General features: G+C 39.2%; 1 protein-coding gene across 10 annotated transcripts in view; it reads left to right on the top strand.

Annotated features, from left to right (window-relative positions):
* The window catches only part of magi2a (membrane associated guanylate kinase, WW and PDZ domain containing 2a), a 586,144-nt gene that overhangs the window by 384,857 nt on the left and 178,392 nt on the right, over nt 1-22,895 (top strand). For all 10 annotated transcript variants that reach the window (XM_072241070.1, XM_072241069.1, XM_072241068.1 and 7 more), the window contains exon 4: nt 1,857-2,081. In XM_072241070.1, coding sequence (XP_072097171.1) covers nt 1,857-2,081 — 225 coding nt within the window. The remainder of the gene's footprint in view (nt 1-1,856; nt 2,082-22,895) is intronic.

Raw genomic sequence — 22,895 nt, 5'->3', positions numbered from 1 at the left:
TTTGTAGAATGACTGAAACAGCTGAAACTGTGTCAATTCAGCTCTGGCAAAGTTTTCTATTTACATGGCCTGACTCAGAAGAAGGGCTGCTTACTCAGTGAGAACCAACTTTTAATAATACTGCTGACTAAAGCAATATATGAATTCAAAGATGAGACACAATTTTCCTGAAGTCATAATTTTTGCCAAACATGTCTCAAGTAGACATGTCCTCTTCTCATTGCTACGATCAAGAAAGTACAGGAGCCTGAAAACACAAACTCAACTGTCCAGGAACAGCTTTTTCCTGCTCTGCCATCAGATTTCTGAAAGGACAATTAAACTATATACATTATCTCACTTTTTGTTCCTTTTTGAGATGTATGTATATATAGAATTTATGGCTGTTTTATTATTATGTATTGCAGTATACTGCTGCAGCAAAACAAATTCACAACATATGCCAGTGATATTAAACCTGATTCTGATTTTGATTCAGATCATAAACAGAAGGAAGATAGCAGACAAAAAATATATCTAAATGGAAGAAATTGCCAGCTATTGAATTTTTCAGGTCAAACACCAATTCTAAGAAAGGATTTTCAACCTGCTGATTGCTTCTATCAGTCTTGTTTATTATTTCTGATTTTCAGCATCCACATTTTTTCCCCATTCGAGGAAGAAACTTGGCAGAGATGCCAGTAAGGGCAGAAGTGTCCTCTATGAAAGCCTGCACTTTGGGAGGCCATGCATTTTACTGCTGTTGTATCACAAAAATCAAGAAATTGTCTGCCAAATTTGTCCTTTGTCTTTATACCTGGAGTGGACATTGGGTTGTAAAACAAGGTTTCCAAAAATTGGAGATATTCACAAGGATGCTCATTTCCTTACAGCATCCATTGGTAATATCTTTCAATTTCCATGATGAGGCTGGCCCTGCAAACTCCTCTACTTTGCTTCTTGAGAAAACTCTGCTTACTATCCCCTATCACTACAGTCTGCACTCACTTTCAAACAGCACACTCTGCTAGCAGGAAAATTGCTGGTTATTATGGCTTATCCTTTTAACGGCTATGTTCTGAGAAAAGCCATTTTTAGGAAGGGAAATCAAGTCATGAATCCTTCTGCTCCTGAAACAAAGAGGGATTGTCCACGGAACACACTAGTATTCTTTTGCATCTGATAATAAGAAATTTAGTCATTTTGTGAGATAGAGAATCTTGACAGAGTCATAGGGAGATTTCTGATCTTAACACGATAAAAGCATGGCAAATAAATCTCATGGTCACCTTTTGGATGGAATGTTAAATCCAGGCCCTATCTTGGCCTTCAGGTAGAAGTAAAATATCCTATTGTACTATTTTGATTGAGGTCAACATCAGTCAACTTCACTAAAACAGTTATCTGGTCGTTATATCACATAGCCATCCATTTAGTAATCAACTGCTGTTTTCTACATTACAAAAGTAACAATGAAGCCCAATTGCCTGTAGAGTGCTTTAAAGTGTGATGTTGTGAAAAGAGTTCCATTCATAATTCTATTTCTATTTTGATTTATCAAAATAGGCTTGGAAACTAGAAAACATGCACAGAAAATTACATTGACTATTTCTCATAGTCAAATAAAATTAACAAGAGATAGCGCCAAATTTCTGTTGAGCAGTATGTGGTAAATAATATTTAAATTACTCAAACTTTGAAAGTATTATGCACTGTACATGGAGGCTACCAGATGATTAAATCATTATCTGTTAAAATGGTAGACTCAGTGATATCATTTTCACCAGGCATTGGAATTAATTCTATTTCATGTTAAAAATGTTTGACTTTTTATAGGCATGCAAAGAATTTGAGAATTTATGGTTCTCTTTTTGCAGACAACTACTATGGTACACCAAAACCCCCAGCAGAACCGATTCCACTTTTACTCAATGTAACGGATCAGATTCTGCCTGGTGCCAGACCTAGTTCAGAGGGCAAAAGGAAAAGAAACAAGTCAGTAAGTAACATGGAAAAAGCTGAAATTGCCCCTCCTGAAGCAGAGGAAGAAGAAGAAGAAGAAAGGCCTGTTGTCAATGGAAATGGAGAAACAATAACACCAGGTCAGTATATCAGTGCAAGAAAAATAATGGAATGGGACTAGAACAAAGAGATTTAGGTTTTGTTTTGTAGTGGCATGTACTTTTGCGATATTGGGCCTGAATTTGCTATGAACATGGATCATTCATTTTTACGTTTGCTCACAAACATTCCAATAACTATTGCCAGGAAAGTAGAGCATCTGAAGTATAATATAGGTTCCTTGGGGTTTATGTGAACTGGGAAAGGTATTTTAAGTTCCCTTAATCAATCAAATAGAAAAAAAGTTAATGAGTCCAAACAATAACATGTAATCTGCAGAAGTACATTGATCAGTAGAGAAAGAGTAACAAAGAGAGGGGAAGGAAGTCTAGGACAGAGATGATGAAGGTAAAAAGAGAAACTAAATTTGTTTCAATCTTTCTCATAAATCATTCATACTAATTAGGATTTGAAGGTTTGAGAGTCCATGTTTGTAAGGTTAACTTTCAGGGCATGTTAAGTTGTTTGGCAAGTAAATTTTATTTACATAGGCTTGAATGACTTGATGTAACTTTCTATATCAAGTTAATTATGTATCTGCAGTAAAAATACATTAATGCAATTCAATAAATTTGAAGAGTATCAGAGTTCCTGGGTTTTCACTTCTAATTGTGCATGTGCCATCATGAAAGTTGCTGAATGCCAATAATATTAATCCCATTTATTTATCTGTCTATCTATCTATTTATTTACGAGCCTGGATTTCATTGTGAACATAAAGGTAAACCTGGCGGTGCTGCACATCTTTACACACAAATAAATTAGGTTAATAGAAACAAGTTATTTGCTTTACTCAGTTTTGTAAATTATCTTATACACAGTAATTTAACAATTGAATCGTGAAAATCACGTGTGTCACATCTTCTAGTATTTATCAATTGTATCTTCAATAATGTAAATATACTTCAATAGTTTACAAAAATTACAGCTTCTTTCTTCCAGTTTTTGTCAAGTTGATGTTTGTATATCACCTATGATGAGGACTAAAAAAGAAACATCATTTTTTTTGGTGGAATTTTCATTATTATGGCTTGTTCGGTTAGATGTTCTTCGAGTAACAAAGCTATATTGGTAATTCTTGCAATCTGTTTTATAGTTTCCTGAAATCAGATAGTATTTAAAGAAGCAATGCCAAGTAATCATTCTTTTAAAATGGTATTTCTTTATATATCTATAAAAGTAAAGGTAAAAGAATGTTTATTTTAGGATGTAATAAACAACTATTTGTTAAATCTACAGTCCACCCTCAGGTGTGTGACTAGAAATTTATCTTATAATCATGTGTTCTAACATTTTCTTCTGTTTACTTGCTGACATTTATGGTAATATATTTCCCAATAAATTTGATCCCAGGTGGGGCATTTTGTTTGAACAACGAGTGCAGCAGCGTCTTGCAGTTAAGTGCTGCACGTAATGTATTCTACCTTGAATCATAAATTACATACTGTGTGACATTTAACTTGCATAGACATAATGAAGGGCCCTGAAAAATGGATTAAACAAATGTCATTAATATATTACAAGTGTATACTCAGTATAGAACCACACACAACTTCATTAATAAATCCTGGTCTTTTCCATTTTCCTTCCTTGCCTATCTCACTTTATAAACAAGAATTAAGGTAGTGGCTATAGCAGTCTTCAATGTCTATTTCCTCACCAGTGTACTTGCAATGATAATTGTAAGAAAATATTTATTCCTGTGCTATATTATCTGAACTGAATGTATTATTGACTGAGAGACTGAATGTATTTTATTTCGTGACATTATAAACATAACAGAAAGGGTTTGAAGTGAGGCAAACTAGCGCTGGTTCCTGAATTGGCTGAGTGATAGGAGGTAGATGTATTGCAGAAGGGTTGCTTTTCTGATTGAAAATCTATGACCAATGGTATATTGTAGGGTTCAGTGCTGGGACGTTCATTGTCTGTGATGTATGTTAATGACATGGATGTGAATGTTGGAGATATAATTAATAATTCTGCAGTAAAGTTGGTGGTGTGAATAGCAAATAAAACTACAACTAGATATACAGTAGATCAACTGGAAAGTTTAAGAGATTAAATTTAATCCCAATTAGTGCAAGACGGTGCATTTTGGAATTCAAATAAAGTCTGGAAATATAGAATAGATCGTGGAGCCCTGAGGAATTTTAATAAACAGAAGGTTCTAGAGATAACAATACTAGTAAATAAGGCAGAAGTGGGGGCACAAAATATAAGAATTGGTGCATCATGGTGCAACTTTACATAACATTGGTTAAGCTACATCTTGCAGAATACTGTGTGCAGTTTTGGTGTGAATGCACTGGAGAAGGTATGGAGAATATTCAACTCGATATTTCCAGGATTGGAGGACTTTTATTATAAGGTGAGATTAGAAAAAAATTAGCTTGTTTTCCCTGCATGGAGCATCCTGAGGGGTGGATAACTTATAGAAATATATAAAATTATGAGAGGTATAAAAACAGTTGATAGTTGGCACCTTTTTTCTATGTTGGGGTATTAAAAGCGAGGACATACGTGAGAAGCAGGAGATTGAAAGGGGATATGAGGGAAATATTTTTCATACAGGTTGATATCTGGTACTCTCTTCCAGGGAATGTGGTGGAATTGGATACAATGACTGTTTTAAGAGACATTTTGGCAGGTATTTGAATAGTTAAGGCACAGAAAAATATGGACCTAATGGTGACAAATGGGATTAGTGTAGGTAGGTCAAAACAGTCTTCAAAATTTCAAAGCTACTGAGCTCTTACTCTCAACTGTATCAACTAAAGGAATAAAGAATGTATATAAGGAATGAAGAGTGGGAAAAAAAACTAGAAGAATAGAGAAACTGACAGCCCTTCCAAATACCCCTAAGCCAGTGGTTCAGAAATGATGCAGCTGGAGTCCTAGTGTGCTATTTTTTTTCTCCAACTGCTTTCAGAAAGGCTGCGGTAAAAATGGAAAATTTGGCTATGCATGAATAGTGGTGATGAATTTCAGTTTTATTTTTGTAATGATCTACCAAAATATCATTTTATTTAAACTAATTTTAAATAATTATCAAAGCTTCTCATAATTCCTCCATTACGTCATAACGGTAGAAAAAAACAAATTGCTCATTGTGAGCTGATTGGTTCAGTAACAGCAGATCAATATTCTACCATCTGGGCAAAGACAAGATGTGATTTTAACTGGCACTGAGTCAGTCTGTTGTAATGTTTACAGGGGTATGGTTTGCTTCTTGCAGAACGTTTCAGTTTGGATCGATGTTTTGTTTTCTTCTTATTTGCAGTATGCAGTGTTTCATTCAGGGACAATCAAAATAAAATGTAGGTTTTATTATGTTGAGTTAATGGAAATTGGGCTGGTGGATTAGCTCCCTTTAGGCAGTTCTTACAGGTTCCTTAACTGATTTGCCAATGTAATTCTCTAATACCGTGCAACACACAAAATGCTGGAGGAACTCAGCAGGTCAGGCAGTATTTATGGAAATGAATAAACAGTCGACATTCCAAGATGAGACCTTTCATCAGGACTGGAAAGAAGGGGGGAAGATACCAGAATGAAAATGTGGGGAGAGGGGAAGGAGGATAGCTGGAAGGTGATTGGTGAAGCTGGCTGGATGGAATAGGTAAACAGCTGGAGAGGAGGGAAACTGATGGGAGTGGAAGTGAGCCATAGGAGAAAGGGAAGGAGGAGGGGACCCAGAGGGAGATGATAGGCAGGTGAGAAGAGGTAAGAGGCCGGAGTGGGGGACAGAAGAAGAGTGGAGAGGAGCGTGAACATCTTTCTACTGGAAGGAGAAATCGATATTCATGCCATCAGGTTGGAGGCTTCTCAGATTGAATATAAGGTGTTGCTTCTCCACCCTGAGGATGGCCTTATCTTGGCATGAACTGACTTGTTGGAACAGGAATGAGAATTAAAATGTTTGGGCACTGGGAAGTTCTGCTTTTAACAGATGGAGCTGAGGTACTCGACAAAGTGGTCCTCCAACTTAAACAGGTCTCAGCAATGTATAGGGGGCCACATTGGAAGCAACGGATACAAAAGACGACTCTAGTAGATTTGCAAGTAAAGTGGATAAGTGCTGGGAGGGAGATTAGTGCGGAGGGACAAATGGAGAAGGGAATCACGGAGGGAGCTGTCCCTGCGGAAAGCAGAGAGAAGGGAGGTGTTAAAGATGTGTTTGGTCATAGGATCCTTTTGGTGATAGCAGAAGCTGCAGAAGATAATGTGTTGGAGGCTCATGGGGTGGTAGGTTGAGACAAGAAGGACTCTATTCCTAGGAGCAGAAGGAACTGAGAAAAGGGAATAGTATTTTTACAGGAGACAGGATGGGAAGAGGTTACTGTGGGAATCGGTAGGTTCATAAAAGTTGTCAGTTGACAGTTTGTCTCCAGAGATAGAGACAGAGATCGAGAAAGGGAAGGGAGGTGTCAGAGATGGAACAAATAAATTTAAGGGTAGCGTAGAAGTTAGAAGCAAAGTTGATGAAATTGACAGGCTCAGCATGGGTGCATGAAGCAGCACCAAATGCATTTGTCAATGTAGTGGAAGAAGAGTCAGGGAGCATTGCCAGTGAAGGCTTGGAACATGGACTGTTCTGTATAGCCAACAAAATAATACAGTGGTTATAAAGAAAGTAGTAAAAATTAAAAATCCAAGGAATGTCATAGACTTCATAGTCTTCTGTATCAGTCAGTAAGAGGATAAGACGTGAGAGAATAGGACCAATCAAGTGTAACAGTGGAAAAGTGTGTATGGAACTGGAGGAGATAGCAGAGGTACTTAATGAGTACTTTGCTTCAGTATTCACACGGAAAAGGATCCTGGCGATTGTAGGGATGACTTACAGCAGACTGCAAACCTTGAGCATGAAGATACTAAGAGAGAGAATGTGCAAGAGCTTTTGGAAAGCATCAAGTTGGATGAGTCACCGCGACCAGACAAGATGTACCCTAGGCTACTGTGGGAGGCGAGGGAGGAGATTACTGAGCCTCTGGTGATGATCCTTGCATCATCAATGGGGATGGGAGAGGTTCCGGAGGATTGGAGGGTTGCAGATGTTGTTCCATTATTCAAGAAAGGGAGTAGAGATAGCCCAGGAAATTTTAGGCAGTGAGTGTTACTTCAGTGGTTGGGAAGTTGATGGAGGAGATCCTGAGAGGCAGGATTCATGAACATTTGGAGAGGCATTATATGATTAGGAATAGTCAGCATGGCTTTGTGAAAGACTGGTCGTGCCTTACATGCCTGATTGAATTTTTTTGAGGATGTGACTAAACACATTGATGAGGGTAGAGCAGTAGATGTAGTGTATATGGATTTCAGTAAGGCACCCATGCAAATCTTACTGAGAAAGTAAGGAGGCATGAGATCCAAGGGGACATTGCTTTGTGGATCCAGAACTGGCTTGTCCACAGAAAGCAAAGAGTGGTTGTAGACGGGTCATATTCTGCATGAAGGTCAGTCACCAGTGGTGTGCCTCAGGGGTCTGTTCTGGGACCCCCTACTCTTCATGATTTTTATAAATGACCTGGATGAAGAAGTGGAGGGATGGGTTAGTAAATTTGCTGATGACCTAAAGGTTGGGGGTGTTGTGGATAGTGTGGAGGGCTATCAGAGGTTACAGCGGGACATTGATAGGATGCAAAACTGGGCTGAGGAGTGGCAGTTGGAGTTCAACCCAGGTAAGTGTGAGGTGGTTCATTTTGGTAGGTCAAATATGATGGGAGAATATAGTATTAATGGTAAGACTCTTGGCAGTGTGGAGGATCAGAGGGATCTTTGGGTCGGAGCCATAGGACACTCAAAGCTGCTGCGCAGGTTGACTCTGTGGTTAAGAAAGCATATTGTGCATTGGCTTTCATCAATTGTGGGATTGAGTTTAGGAGCTGGGAGGTAATGTTGCAGCTATATAGGACCCTGGTCAGATCTGACTTGGAGTACTGTGCTCAGTTCTGGTCGCCTAACTATAGGAAGGATGTGGAAACCATAGAAAAGGTGCAGAGGAGATGTACAAGGATGTTGCCTCAATTGGGGAGCATGCCTTGTGAGAATAGGTTGAGTGAACGGTCTTTCTTCCTTGGAGTGACAGAGGATGAGAGGTGACCTGATAGAAGTGTATAAGATGCTGAGAGGCATTGACCATGTGCATAGTCAGAGGCTTTTTCCCAGGTCTGAAATGGCTAGCACGAGACAACACAGTTTTAAGGTGCTTGGAAGTAGGTACAGAGGAGATGTCAGGGGTAAGTTTTTTTACACAGAGAGTGGTGAGTGCATGGAATGGGCTGCTGGCGACGGTGGTGGAGGTGAATACGATAGGGTCTTTTAGGAAACTCCTGGAAAGGTACATGGAGCTCAGAAAAATAGAGGGCTGTGGGTAACCTTAGGTAATTTCTAAGGTAAGGACATGTTCAGCACAGCTTTGTGGGCCGAAGGGCTTGTATTGTGCTGTAGGTTTTCTATGTTTCTAAAGTACCAATTATTTAGCATAGTACCATTTCAAGCTTGATCAAAAAGTCAAAATCAGTCTGGGAGAAAAGAGAATATTAGGTGATCAATTTGTTCCCACTCACCTCCAGGGTCCATGAATTCAAGTTTGAGAACAAATATCTCAGATAATAATCTTTTCGCAAACACCTCATTTGATCTCACAAAATTCGCTATTACGAGGCTTCAAAGAAATATTAGTGACTTTTATGTGTTGAGCAGAATTTGATTGCCTGGTGAAATATTTTCAAGCTTTTACAATTGATGTGCTAGGAGGATATCAGCAGCATGATATTTTGCCATTTGAAATGCTGACTATCCAGAATGCAGCAATGGTAACATCGAGCATCATTATTATACAGGTATACAATTTGAAAATAATGTTCATCTGACCACAGCTTCCACAATCTAAGTTGAAACATTTTCTCACTTAGAACCATAAAACCATAGAACACCACAGCACAGAAAACAGGCCATTCGGCCCTTCTAGTCTGTGCTGAAACTTTATTCCGCTAGTACCATTGACCTGCACCCAGTCCATAACCCTCCAGACCTCTCCCATCCAGGAGTCCTTCTTTACAGACATTGGTCAATTGGATTTTATTCATTGTGCAGATACCAATAAATAGAGTAAGTGGTTGATAGTTCGCAACCCTGCGTACATGAGTTCAGATTAAGGGGAAACCTAATAGAGGTACTCGCATGCAGCTGTTTATTTCCACTTCTACAGCATCAGTGAATATAGCGAACCTGCAGATTTCACAGATCCAACACTTTCAAAGTCAGCCTCCCAATTTTTAATCAGTTAACCTTGTATTCACCCAAAATATTCCTGCACAAGTATTAGCACCTATGTATCCTAAACTAATCTGACTGCTACTCTCCCAATGCCTCTATTTAAAATCTTGTTCATATTTTCAAGACCATGCATTAATCCCACACTGTTCCCCTCCAACACCACCACCACCACCCTGCAGTGCCTTCAGTTACAGCACTATCTTCCAGTCCTGAAAGCTGTCATAGCTACAGTTTTCTCCTCTTGCATGTTCCTGATTTTGAGTTGCTGCATTGTTGATGGCCATGACTGATTCCAGAGTTTTGGAATTCATTCCTTAAAACTTCTAGTTATACAGCACAGAAACAGACACTTTGGCCCAATCTGACCATCAAATAACAAGTAATGCTAAAATGCCCCCAGAAAATGTTGGAAACATTCATATTCAGATTTATCACGTACAGTGAAGCGATGTGTTGTTTGTGTGTTAACAAACATCATTCTGAGGATGTGTTGGGGGCAAGTATTGTCATACATTCCAGTGCCAACATAGCATGCCCACAATGCTTGGCAGAACAACATACAAGAATGAAATGGAATGCGTAGGCAGCAAAACAACAGCAACAAAATAAGCAGTTTTCTCTTTCCTTCCCTCCCTCCCATCAACATACGTGGACAGTCCTCCAACTCCAGAAAAGGCCTCCCAGCCTCGAAGCTTCAACCATTAGGCTGCAACTTCAGGACTTTCGATCAACCTTCAGGCTCCAATCTTCTGGACAGCCAATGACGGGACTACCACAGCTTGAACTCCGACTGCATCGCCTGACCGATCCTTGTGCGTCCTACTTACATAGATATGCACCAACATGGGACAGCACGACAACCATGGATGCCCTTCATCTCTATCTCTACATCACTGACCTTTGACAACTTCCAGCTGTCCTTTGTCCCATGTCCACATCACTAGCCTTTGAGCACAGAGCGGATTTCTGGACTCTGGATTTCTTTCGTCCCAGAGTCCACATCACTGGCCTTTCAAGCGTGGAGCAGTGGCGTCAACTCTGGATGTCCTTTGTTAACTGTCCACATTATTGGTCTTCAAATACACAACGTAGAGCGGAGGCCTGACCTCTAACTCTGTCCAAATCCTTGTCCCTAAACTGTAATCTGACCTTTAATTCCTTGCCTCACTGTCTCTAGATCCTAACCTGACCCCTAATTCCCCTCCCTGTCCTCAAAACCATCCACGCAAACCCAAGTCTGAGCCATGATCTCAATGGAGACTGCAGCTCGGCACCATCTTAAGTAGAGATGAATGAATGCCTTACTCATCGAGGGAAGCACCGTATATGGGAAAAAAAAAGTTAACATTTTAAATCAAAGACCCGTAATTGGAGCTGGAAAATGTGGAATTGAGGAAATGGGTATTTAAAGATCAAGCTACCACACCTGGCACAAAACTCACAGTCTGAGATGCAGCTGTGATTCCCATCCTCCAACAGACTAGGATTATCTACAACAGGTACCTCTAAAACTTCCTCCAAATTCACTGGAAGAACAAGCATATTAATCAGTATCCTCTGGTCAGTCCAGCAGTCTGACCTTAATTACACTCAGTTGCTTACCACATTGTAAACATCACAAAGAAGAGGAAAAAATCTGCAAATGCTGGAAATTAAAGGAACACACACCAGTCCTGATGAAGTGTCTCGGTCGGAAATGTCGACTGTTTACTCTTTTCTGTAGATGCTGCCAAACTTGCTGAGTTCCTCCAGCATTTTGTGTATATTCCTTTGATTTCCAGCATCTGCAGATTTTTTCTTGTTTGACATTGTAACATGCTGAATTTTAGATTCTTGAAACCTATTATAAGCTCTATAAAGTTTTAAAAAAAAACAACTAGAGAGAGGAAAAATCAAACAATGATATGCTCAAAGCTTTTGTGAGAAAATCTAATATTCCCCTGAATCCTAGAAATCTCTGGCCCACGATCACTCTGAGTGGAGTAGGAGCATTCAGAATGGTTTCAGGAATACTGCGGCTAGAAGCCTTTTATAAGCAGCAGAAGGAGCTCACTCTCACCTCACCAATTACCTAGTCACTTCCTTCAACACCTCCTGATCCCTGTGTGGGAGTATCTTTAATTCTCACATTGGTCACATTAGTTACCTCAGGATATACAAAGCAGGTTATTATTGATCTCAAGGGCCTGCTTCAGAGCCAACAAAACTGGTATGGAACATGAAAGAGTGCCTGAGAAGAAGATGACAGACTTTTGTCCACTCACCCAACCTATTAGTCTTTGTAATCAGTCTTCATTCTTTCACAATTTCCCTTCCTACTTTGGTAGCATTGTCAAATTTGGTTATAGTGCATTTGTGTCCTTATTTGAAGTTATTAGTATATGTTATAAATGGCAGCACTCCCAGCACTGATCCCTGCAACACCCCTCCGGTTACAATATACTAACCTGGAAATTCCTAATCGCTATCTCCTGCTAGTTAACCAATCCTGCGTTCATATGGATATATTCCATGAATTCATACCCTGTGAATTACACTTCTGCACAGTATCTTGTTAAGCCCCTTTTGAAAATCTAAATATATATATTACACCTGATCTTTCCCTTCTGGCTGACACTTCCTCAAGGAACTCTAATAAATTTGTCATACATGATTTTCCCTTCATGAATCTATGCTGACTCTGCTTAATCAGATTATAACTATCCATGTGTTTTGCTGTTACCTCCTTAATAATTGAATCTAACAATTCTTCAATCATGGCCTTGACGTGAACCTGCCTAGTTACCTACCTACTATCTCCCATTCTTTATGAGTAAGCTCAATTTTCCAATCCTTTGCTACTTCAAAAACAAAAGATTTTTGAAAAAATGCAATCAATGCATCCATAATTTCTGTTGCCATTTCTCTAGGTCTAAGGGACTAGTTACCTTCAGTGTCATTATGATTATGAGGACACACAGTCCCCTTTTATTGTCATTTAGTGATGCATGCATTAAGAAATGATACAATGTTTTTCCAGAATGATATCACGAAAACACATGACAAACCGACTTAAAAACTAACAAAAAACACATAATTATAACATATAGTTACAACAGTGCAAAGCAATATCGTAATTTGATAAGAACAGACCATGGCACAGTAAAAGTCTCAAAGTCTCTCGAAAGTCCCATCATCTCACACAGATGGTAAACCTCCAGCACTGCCAACTTGCCGACGCAGCATCCTGGAAGCATCCGACCACAGTCCAACTCCGAGTCCGTCCGAAAACTCTGAGCCTCCGACCACCTCTTCGACACCGAGCACCGAGCACCATCTCTGCCGAGCTCTTCGACCCCGGCCCCAGCAACAGGCGATAGGCAAAGCCGAGGATTTGGGACCTTCGTCTCCAGAGATTCTCGATCTCACAGTACCAGCAGCAGCGAAGCAGGCATTTCAGAAATTACTCCAGATGTTCCTCTGCACTTCTCACGGCTGTCTCCATCAAATCTGGATTGTGCACGGCCCCCTAGTTACACGTAATAGATATTCATTTGGAACGGCCGCGCACACTGCGTCGCGCCATCTTCTCCTCAAATTAGTTTCCCAATGTTAATTCTCTACAGATGTGATGGTAATTAATTCCTCCCATGGTTGTTTTAGTATTATCAGGATGTCTATATTATGTTTTATCTTAAAGATTAATGCAAAATATGTTTAACACTTCTGCCATTTCCTTGTTGCTGTAACAATTTCCCCGCCTCCTTTTTTAAGGGAATTATATTGACTTTGATCTCTCATCCTTTTCGTATACCGGAAGAAGCTCAAATTGTCAGTTTTTGCTTTTTATATTTTTCATTATTTTATCCTCTAAATTTCTCTTGGTTTTTATCAGTTATCCTTTGCCAAAATCTGAATTTCTCTGATCTTCAGGTAGCCTTCACCTGCAACTTGGTATGGTCCTTAATTCATTTTGTTGACTGTTTGCTCATTTTCGTAGATGTTGCCTGACCTGCTGAGTTCTTCCAGCATTGTGTGTGTGTGTGTGGGGGGGGGGGGAGGGCGGCACTCCTTAATTTCCCTAGTAAGCTGTGGTTGTTTAATTCCCCTCTTAGAATTATTCCTCCTCATTACGACATAGTTTTGCTGGAAGCCATGAATTATTTCTTTGACTGTCTCACTCTCAAGCTGAATATTAAATTGTTTCATGCTGTAATCAGTACTTCCCAGAGGATCTTTTATTCTCAAATCATTTACTAAACCCTCCTTATTATACATTACCAGATTCACAATTCTCAGTTGGATCCAAAACATATTGCTATCCAAAGTTATCCTGAATGCATCTATGAATTAAGTTCAAGTTCAAGTTTAATTGTCATTCAACCATCCATGAATATCCATGAATACAGTCAAATGAAACAGTGTTCCTCTGGGGCCAAGGTGCAAAACACAGTACCAACAGTCATATACAACACTAGGCACAAAGAGCACAATTAAGACAGCAAGTAAACATACAGTCATGCAAAAAATATATATAGCCTAAGTCCCTTTGTGATTTGTCCTGTAAATTGATGGTGCATGGGTGTTTTCGGCAAAAACAAGTAGTTCTCAGCATTACACAGACGAACATACGTATGCACGCCCACACACATACGACATGCAGCTTGCTATTCCACCGATCGAACATTGGAGGGCAGCTCCGACAGGAGGGGTCAGCCCCCAGCCCAGCATGGGTGCCACGGGTCTTGGCCCGAAATGTCGACTGTACCTCTTCCTAGAGATGCTGCCTGGCCTGCTGCGTTCACCAGCAACTTTTATGTGTGTTGCCATGCGTCTCCTCTCCTGGACTGCTGCAACAAGTAGTCAAAACAGGAGGGCCAGCATTGTAGGGACATGATTGGCTGAGATAACTACAACTTGATTGCAGATCCATCCATCATTTGCATGCCACATCCCCTGCAAGGAAGCCAAATGAAAACAAATTAAGAAAGGTGCTAGATGATGCCATAGCAGTGTTCAAGGATGGCATTGAAAAACTCAAACCTATCAAGGGTAAAATAATGTTAAATGAAAACGCTGTACCCAAGTTTTGCAAAGCCTGTCCAGTTCCTTATACCATGCATGATAAAGTAGCTCACATGGAGGCTGATGGAATTCTTTCCAAGATTGAATGGAGACCATGGGCATGTCAGTGGTCTCAGTAGCTAAGTAGAATGGATCTGTCAGGATCCATGGTGATGTCTCCATCAATCCTATACTGAAAGTAGATCTATACCCTCTACCCAAAACAGAGGATATGTTTGCAAACCTTTCTGGAGGGAAACACTTCAATAAAGTGGACTTAGCTGAAGCCAATCTACAAATAGAGATGGAAGAAGAGTCCAAAGTATTTCTCACCATAAACACTCATAAAGGGCTTTATCACTATAATAGACTTACTTTTGGAGTAGAATCTGGCCTGCACTCTAGCAGAAAGCTATGGACCAGGCGCTGCAAGGCTGACCAGGCACTCTGTGTTACCTGGATGACATCATTGTTACTCATAAGGATGGCAAAGGACATCTCCAAAACATCAAGATAGTGCATAAATCTCTTACTAGTAGTGGATGCAGCTACCAAGTGATCAGAAGTATTCCCAATAACCTCCACTACAGCCTTGCAGACAGTGAATGTGTTGAGAGCCTCTTCACAATGTCTGGTGTTCCTGAACACTTAGTCAGTGACAATGGGCCACAGTTTGTGATGGAACAGTTTCAGCCATTCCTAAAAGTGAATGGTATAAACCATATTACATCTGCACTGTACAACCCAGCTGCAAATGTTATAGGAACCATGTATCTGTTTTTTTCTGTCTGTATTTTATTTTGTTTTGCGAGTTTACCAAGGGTAATTTGTCAGGTGGTTTGAGGTGTGGTAAGCAAATGAGTATAGCTACGTATTCATGTTTTGTCTTTAAGTTCAGTTTAGTATAGTTAGAGCTAAGGGTGAGCCTAGGATGATATTTTTTGTTGACTGCTAGTTACGTCAATTTCTCTATTACACTAAGATCGCTTATACAGAGTATTCAATCGTTAATTAGTCCATTGTATTGTTATTAGAACACTTATTTCACTAGATTGTTAATTTAGTTTTATTAGTTTGTATCACTACAAAATTGTTCATCTTTGCTGGTTTCATAATAAAGGATCAAAAGTACATTTCTCGATTTGAAAATTCGTTACTTTGGAAATGCATCATACGGTATGAACCCCCAACTCTGAGCAATTGTGGTTTGCTTTCAAGTATCCACTACATTTCAACAACAACAAAAATAGTTATAAAAAATGAGCACCAGGTGATGGCAAAGGATTGCATGGGCCTGTTGGCAAAATTGGAATTGCGGCCCCCACAGCATGTGGCAAGTAAATAGCCTCTTGTAGATTCATGCTGTGTGTTTGTGCTTTGTATCTAGTTTTGAATGGTCGGCACTACCTGTCCATTGGGGACTGTTGTTCGATCATGTGATGTTAGTTTGAGGGTGCATCGCTTTGCTTTATTAAAGTGCTGAAATATGCTGGTGGCAATATTCGAAGTTGAAGGCTGTTTGGCATTGTTTAAGCACTGCGGATGTGCATACAGTTTGTTCGTTGATTACGTTTATTAAACAGAATATCGCCAGTGCTTCTGGCAAACAAAGAGTTAATTGTGAGTGGCACGATAAAGAGAAAGTGACATGAGTGAATTAAAGTATGCAACTGACGTCAGCGACCCTCATTAAAAGGCTGGCAAAAGGCAAATTAAACTTACTTTGAAAGCTTTAGTGGGTATAATCAAAAGTCTTCAAAAGGATTTGAAAACAAATGTGAATAAAATTGAAGGTTTAATACCATCAATTAAAGATTTTATGGGAAACAAGTGAAAATGTGTCTCGCTTTCCATCAGACAATGTTTCTCAAATTCCACAGTGTGTTTTGACTACGCATATAGCAGAGGACCCACAGGATGACGTAAACCCGAATAGCAGTGTCAAATGTCAGTGCTCCAAGTTCTGCTGCAGGCAGAGAATCATCTGTATCTAATACCTCCTCTGCATGCATTAAAATAGAGGATGATTTAGCTGCATGAATCACAAGGCAACAATTATTGAAGGACAAACCTGCTCTCGAAGAGCAAGAGGAAAATAAAAACACTCAAAGTGAATGTTGATTCATTTGTTTCTCAAATGCTTGTGGAACATGAACAAGACCTCAGATGTAGTTAAGAGTGTTTACTCTCAGCCTGTACTAATGTGACACTCTGAACATGTGTCATATCCAACGGCTCAAAGTGCTCATGAACACGTTAATTTACAGCATAGAAACACTCCTGTTTTAGATGACAGAGTTTTAAAATAGTACTGTTGATATTATAACGGAGCAAAATGAAATGGCAACCTTATTGGTACAACAGCAATACATTTCATCTTTGCCTAAAACAGAAATTCAAATCTTCGATGGAGATCTATTATGCATTCATAAGGGCTTTTGAAAATAGTGTTGAAGGCCAGACTGACAACTGTGGTGACTGCCTCTACATCCTTGAACTGTACACTACAGGTCACCCTAGAGAACTTGTTGGAAGTTGCCAGCATGCTGACCACAAGAAAGTAGATCTAAAGGCTAAGGCTTTACTACAGGAACATTTTAATCACGAACAGGAAATTGCATCCGCCTACATGCAAAAGGCTGTTTCTTGGGTACCTATCAAAGCTGAAGACATGAAAGCTCTCCAGCGTTAGTCTTCTTCGAGGCTATTGTAATGCCATGGAAAAAGTGCTGGACATGTGCTTGTATGTCATTTATTCTAAAGAAATTGCCCTATATCCTTAGGAATACATTGAGAACAGTGGTCTGTGAACTGCAAGACAGGCACAACCATAAGACTACTTCCACTGACATTGTTGATTTTATTAAAGGGTAAATAAAGATTGCTACGGACCCTAATTTTTGGAATATACAGGATGCTACACCACCTCCAATAAGCAAAGGCGTGAACAAAACTAAGACACAACTTCATTATAAAGCTAAAGGAAGCAGTTTTGCCAATGGCAAGGTATGCAATGGCAAGCATCTCAGCATACTTCATATTCACCCTAATGAAAAGGGTGCAAAATTAAAACAAGCTGTGAAAGAATCAGATGTCACAATGATTAGTGCCCTGGTATCTAATGCTCTTACAGGGGCTGGAGATCATAATTGTAAACTTCTCAGTTCCAGTACAGGTGAAGTCTAAGAAAGGTAACAAGATTGTGGTGATTTAAACTTTTCCAGATCAATGAAATACAACAGTGTTCTGCACAGTGGGCCTCATGTACCAGCTCAACCTCACAGAAAAAAGGACACACATTCTCTTAAGCATCATGGATCAAGAGAAGATTGTGAGTAGCTACATTGTTTCAGGTTTGGAAGTGACTGTCTTAGACAGTGAAAACTGTGTGAACTACCTAACATCTATATGCAGGAAAGTATGCCTGTCCACAAACAGAACATTCCACGACAGAGGGAGCTCCAGGAATGGTCTCACCTGAAACATGTCCATTTGCCAGAGATTGGTTCAGAAAGTGAGCTGCTGATAATGAAAAATGTGCCTACAGCATTGGAGCTGTTGCAAGTGGCTCGCAATGTTAACAATTGACTCTATGCAATTAGAACAATGTTGGGTTGGACTGTGAATGGACCACTGAAAGGAGACATTGGTAATGGAAGAGATTGTGCTCAGCCTGAGCTGACAATAAGCAAGATCTCAGTTTTGAACTTGAATGAGCTTTGACAGCAGCAATTTAAGACAGACTTCACTGAATGTCGTCAGAATGAACAAACTGGTTTGTCAAGAGAAGATCACAAGTTCATGGAGCTGATTGCAAATTCTGCACAACTGGTCAATGACCATTATCAGATTAATTTACCTTTGAGAAAGAAGGTAGTTAGCATGCCAAATAATAGGAAGATTGCAGAATAGCGTGTTCTAAATCTAAGGAAGAAGTTTAAGAAGGATTTGTCATTTCACACTAACTACACAGCTTTCATTAAGGATGTCATCTCCAAAAATTAGGCTGAAAGAGAGCCAGTAGAGGAGCTAGAACACAGTGATGGAAAAGTGTAAAATACAAACAAGAGAAAATCTGCAGATGCTGGAAATCTGAGCAACACATACAAAATGTTCCTCCAGCATTTTGTGTGTGCTGATGGAAAAGTGTGTTATATTGCACATCATGGTGTTTACCACCCCAGAAAAGAGAAACTTCAGATTGTGTTTGACTGTCAACAATCTTACAGTACATATTACGTCATGCTCAGCTTTTGCTGGGACCAGATCTTACTAGCTCACTGATTGGAATCATAACCAGGTTCAGAAAAAAAACAGTGTTTATCATGGCAGATATTGAATCAATGTTTCATCATGTTAAAGTACCAGCAGAAGATGCAGATCTGCTGAGGTTTCTCTGGTGGCCTTTAGAAAAATGGTACATCTATTTGGAGCAACTTTGTCACCAAGCTGTGCCAATTTCGCTCTTACAATATGCACAGAAGACAATGAAGAACATTTCAGCCGCAAGATGGTGAATAAGATTTTGCATTGCTTCTCTGTTCATGACTTTCTTGTGTCAGTATCCTTTGAGGAAGAAGCAGTGGTTTTCTATCATGACCTTGTATCCATTTGTGCTAAAGGCAGCTTTCAACTCACAAAGTGGATAAGCAATAGACTGTCCTATCTGTGATACAAGAAGAGCAAAGAGAGAAAGACATGAAGGATTTGGATCAAGATATTCCTGTGGTGGAGGGAGTACTGGGTGTGCAATGGTGCATTCAGTCTGATACTTTCAAGCTTAATATCATGGTCAAAGATTATCCTTTAGTAATCTTGAGTCCGGGCGCTGTTAATCTGCTAAGAAGATCGTACAAGATCCGTGTAAGAAAGAACTTGGCCAGGATGACACTATACCTACATCGGTTGTTTATGAGTGGACAAGCTGGCTGGAAGAACTCTGCCAATTGGAAGACTTAAATGTTGTTAGATGTTTGGAAACCCTAGATTTTGTAGAAGTTATTGCTGCACAGTTACACCACTTTACAGAGGCAAGCAAAGATGGCTATAGAACAGTGACCTACCTATCATTGCACAACTTGTACCCTGAGGTGCGCAGTACTTTTATCATGGGAAAATCCAGGGTAACTCCGTTGAAGTCACTTTTCATCCCTTGTATGGAGCTCACACTGCTACAATGGCAAGCTGTATGGACACATTGTGGAGGAAGGAGTTGCAGATGCAGCTTCAGGGCTCAAGTGTTCTGGACTAATAGTGTCTTGTCTAAGTGTGTTGTTTGTCAATAGTTGCATGCAGCTTCAGGATGCCAGCACGTGGGAGATCTACCTCTGGACAGCATCTCTCCAGGTGAACCTCCATTCACACATGTGGGAGTGGACTACATAGTGAAGAAATGTGGGTTCATATTTACCTATCTAGATATACAAACGATTTACATTGAAGAGGCATCTTCTTAAGATGCAGATTCCTTTGTTAATGTACTTAAATGCTTTATAGCAACACGAGGACAGGTTTGTGTACTGAAGTCTGATAATGCGACAAACTTTGTTGGAGCTCAGCATGAGTTGCAAGAACCCATTGGGAAGTGGAATCATTCAGATCAGTGATGCCCTTCTTCAAAAAGGAATTAAGGGGGTTTTCCCCACACACACCCCCACCACCACCACCGCAACAAGCTGGTTCACATCATGAAGGAACGTGGGAGAGATTGATCAGGTCTGTGTGAAAGGTCCTCTAGTCCACCATGAAGGTACAGAATCTTGATGAAGATTGCTTCCATACAGTCTTTTGTGAAGTAGAGGCTATTATCAATGGTCATCCAGTTACTGAAGTTTCCTCTTGATCTCAATGATTTGGAAGTACCTGCACCCAACCATCTGTTGCTTCTGAAGACCTCACCATCCTTACCACCAGAAGAGTTCCAAAAGGAAGACATTTATGCCTGTTGTAGATGGAAGCAAGTCCATTACATTTCAAACTTGTTTTAGAAATGGTGGGTCAAGGAGTATTTACCACAGCTGCAGGAATGTCAGAGTGGTCAGGTATAAAATGCAATTTCCTCCCAGGAGACATTGTGCTTACAGTTGACAACGCAGCACCTCAAAATTCATGGATCATGAAAAGAGTCATGCAAATATTTCTCTGTTTTCAAAGAGTATTTTATAGGGTTGTTGCATATAATGTCCACAGAGCTGTCAGTCTAGACAAAACATTGGATAAGGAACATAAAACAAAAAAGCAAAGTTAAAAGATACTTTTTTAGGTTGTCATCATGGAAATCAGTTTAGGGTTTTTATCAGTTAAGTAAAGATATGAAAGTAGATAGGAAAATAAAGTTGAGAAAGGAATAGTCTATAAAGGGATAGAGCCAGATGGAATAAGTGCACAAGGGGATGAAAGGTGAAGAATACTGTAAGAAAAACTGAAAAAAAAAAATTATATGGTGAGAAACTAGGAAACATTCAAACAAGTGACCTGAGTTTGGTGGTTGAGGAGATGCAGAAGGTGAAGCTGCGAGTTTACACCTTCATAAAAGATGTAAAATTTGCCAACTAGTTTTCCCTTCATAAGACTATGCTTATCTTTCTAATCATTCTATTTTTAAGTGCTTTGCTACTGCACTCTTAATGATGTGCTAAACATTTTTGACAACAGATGACAAGGCAGCATGGTAGCGTAGTAGTTAGTGCATTGCTTTACAGCACCAGTGACCTGGTTTCAATTCCTGCCACTGTCTGTACCAAGTTTGTATATTCTCCCGCATGACCACGTGAGTCTCTTCTGGGTGCTCCAGTTTCCTCCCACATTCCAAAGATGTGTGGATTAGTAGGTTCATTGGTCTCATGGGTGTAATTGGGCATTATAGGCTCCCTGGCCTGGAAGCACTGTTACCCTGCTATATCTCTAAATAAAGTAAAATAAAGACTGCTATTCCTCTATTTTGTCTGGGTATTCTTTCTTAAATAGTAATGTTATGAATACTATCTACTGTAACTGTTCTAAAATATTTAGAGATTTTTAGAAGTACATCACAAGGTAGCCACTATTAAAAGCTATAGATGCAGAGCATCGGGTCCAAAGGATTTGTCAGGATTTAGTCCCTTGATTTCTCTAAAATTGCTTCTTTGTTGATGTGAAGGCTATTGGTTTCCCTGTTCCCCTCTATTTTTCTTACTTTTTATAATATTAGCCACAATTGCTATAAATTAATTTTGTACATGAATAAAATACATGCTCAAATTTATTCTTTATTTGATTTTTTTCCAGTTACTCTGATATCAGTGTTGTAATTGTAGATTGAATACAGCAAATTCCTTTACATGAAACTGCATAATCTTCTCTCCCATAAGTTGGATATTAAAATTTTAATATCTTTCTCTGCTTGCACTATAATTATTGCCATTAGCTTCCTTTTTCCACAGTGTCTAGTTTTATAGCTTTATACGCTATTAATTCATCAATAATCAAAACTTTGATTGGCAATAAGTTACTATTTTGATGATGAATGTCATACCAGCACTTCTGATATGCATGTGTAAAATTTAGTTAAATGTTATGTTCCAAAGTAAATTATAGTTTATCCGCACTGTGTAATGTACTGTGAGACACGCAGACAAAGCTTTTAAAACACAGTGTTACTGTGAAGGTGATTTAGATGAAATGAATGCATTTTCACTTTGGTAGCTATAGCTCTAGAAATACTTAGGTTTTAAAGGCATGTTTAATGTCAGAGAAATGTATACAATATACATCCTGAAATGCTTTTTCTTTGTAGCCATCCGTGAAAACAGAGGAGTGCCCCAAAGAATGAATGACAGTTAAATGTTAGAACCCCAAAGCCCTGCCCCCAGCTCCCCCCTCAACTTGTATCTTCATATACTGTACATATTGTAGCCTTAGAAGCAGGCCATTGATAACAAAAGTTTTACTGTGATAAATATGACAAGCTCGAATTATTACTATTTCATATACCAAAACTAAATAGGCCATGTTTTTGAATTAGTCCTGTAACAGTTACTGTATGAGGAAGTGTTGACTCTCATTAAAGTGTTTGCTTTGTAAGTAGAAGTGAGAATGTATTTCGCTGGAGAGGTTGTTCAATGCTTCCTATTCCTAAAATAAAACATTCAGTGGGTGCATTTCAAATTTACGAATTGAGAGAATTTCATTATAAAGATTGCTAGATAGCATTAATGTTAGAAACACATTAATAATAAAAAATTGTACAATTGTTTTTAAGAAAGTAAATAAAGTGACCTTCCTTTAACAAATATTTGTTTAAAATTGTATCCTAACATGATGTCTGTCCTTAACGTGAGCAGCGGAGAAACTAATCATCCTGAAGCATCAGTGAGGAGTATCAGATATTTGAATATCGTTTTCTAAATTTAAGTAAATCGGAAAAAAGGAAACAACATGTGAAATTGCTATATGTAATATATTAGATTCAAAATCAGGTTTATTTATCA

The sequence above is a fragment of the Mobula birostris genome, chromosome 23 (genome assembly GCF_030028105.1).
Source record: "Mobula birostris isolate sMobBir1 chromosome 23, sMobBir1.hap1, whole genome shotgun sequence".
Taxonomy (NCBI): domain Eukaryota; kingdom Metazoa; phylum Chordata; class Chondrichthyes; order Myliobatiformes; family Myliobatidae; genus Mobula; species Mobula birostris.
Note: the sequence above shows the minus strand (reverse complement) of the source record. Positions and strands in the feature narration are given on the sequence as shown.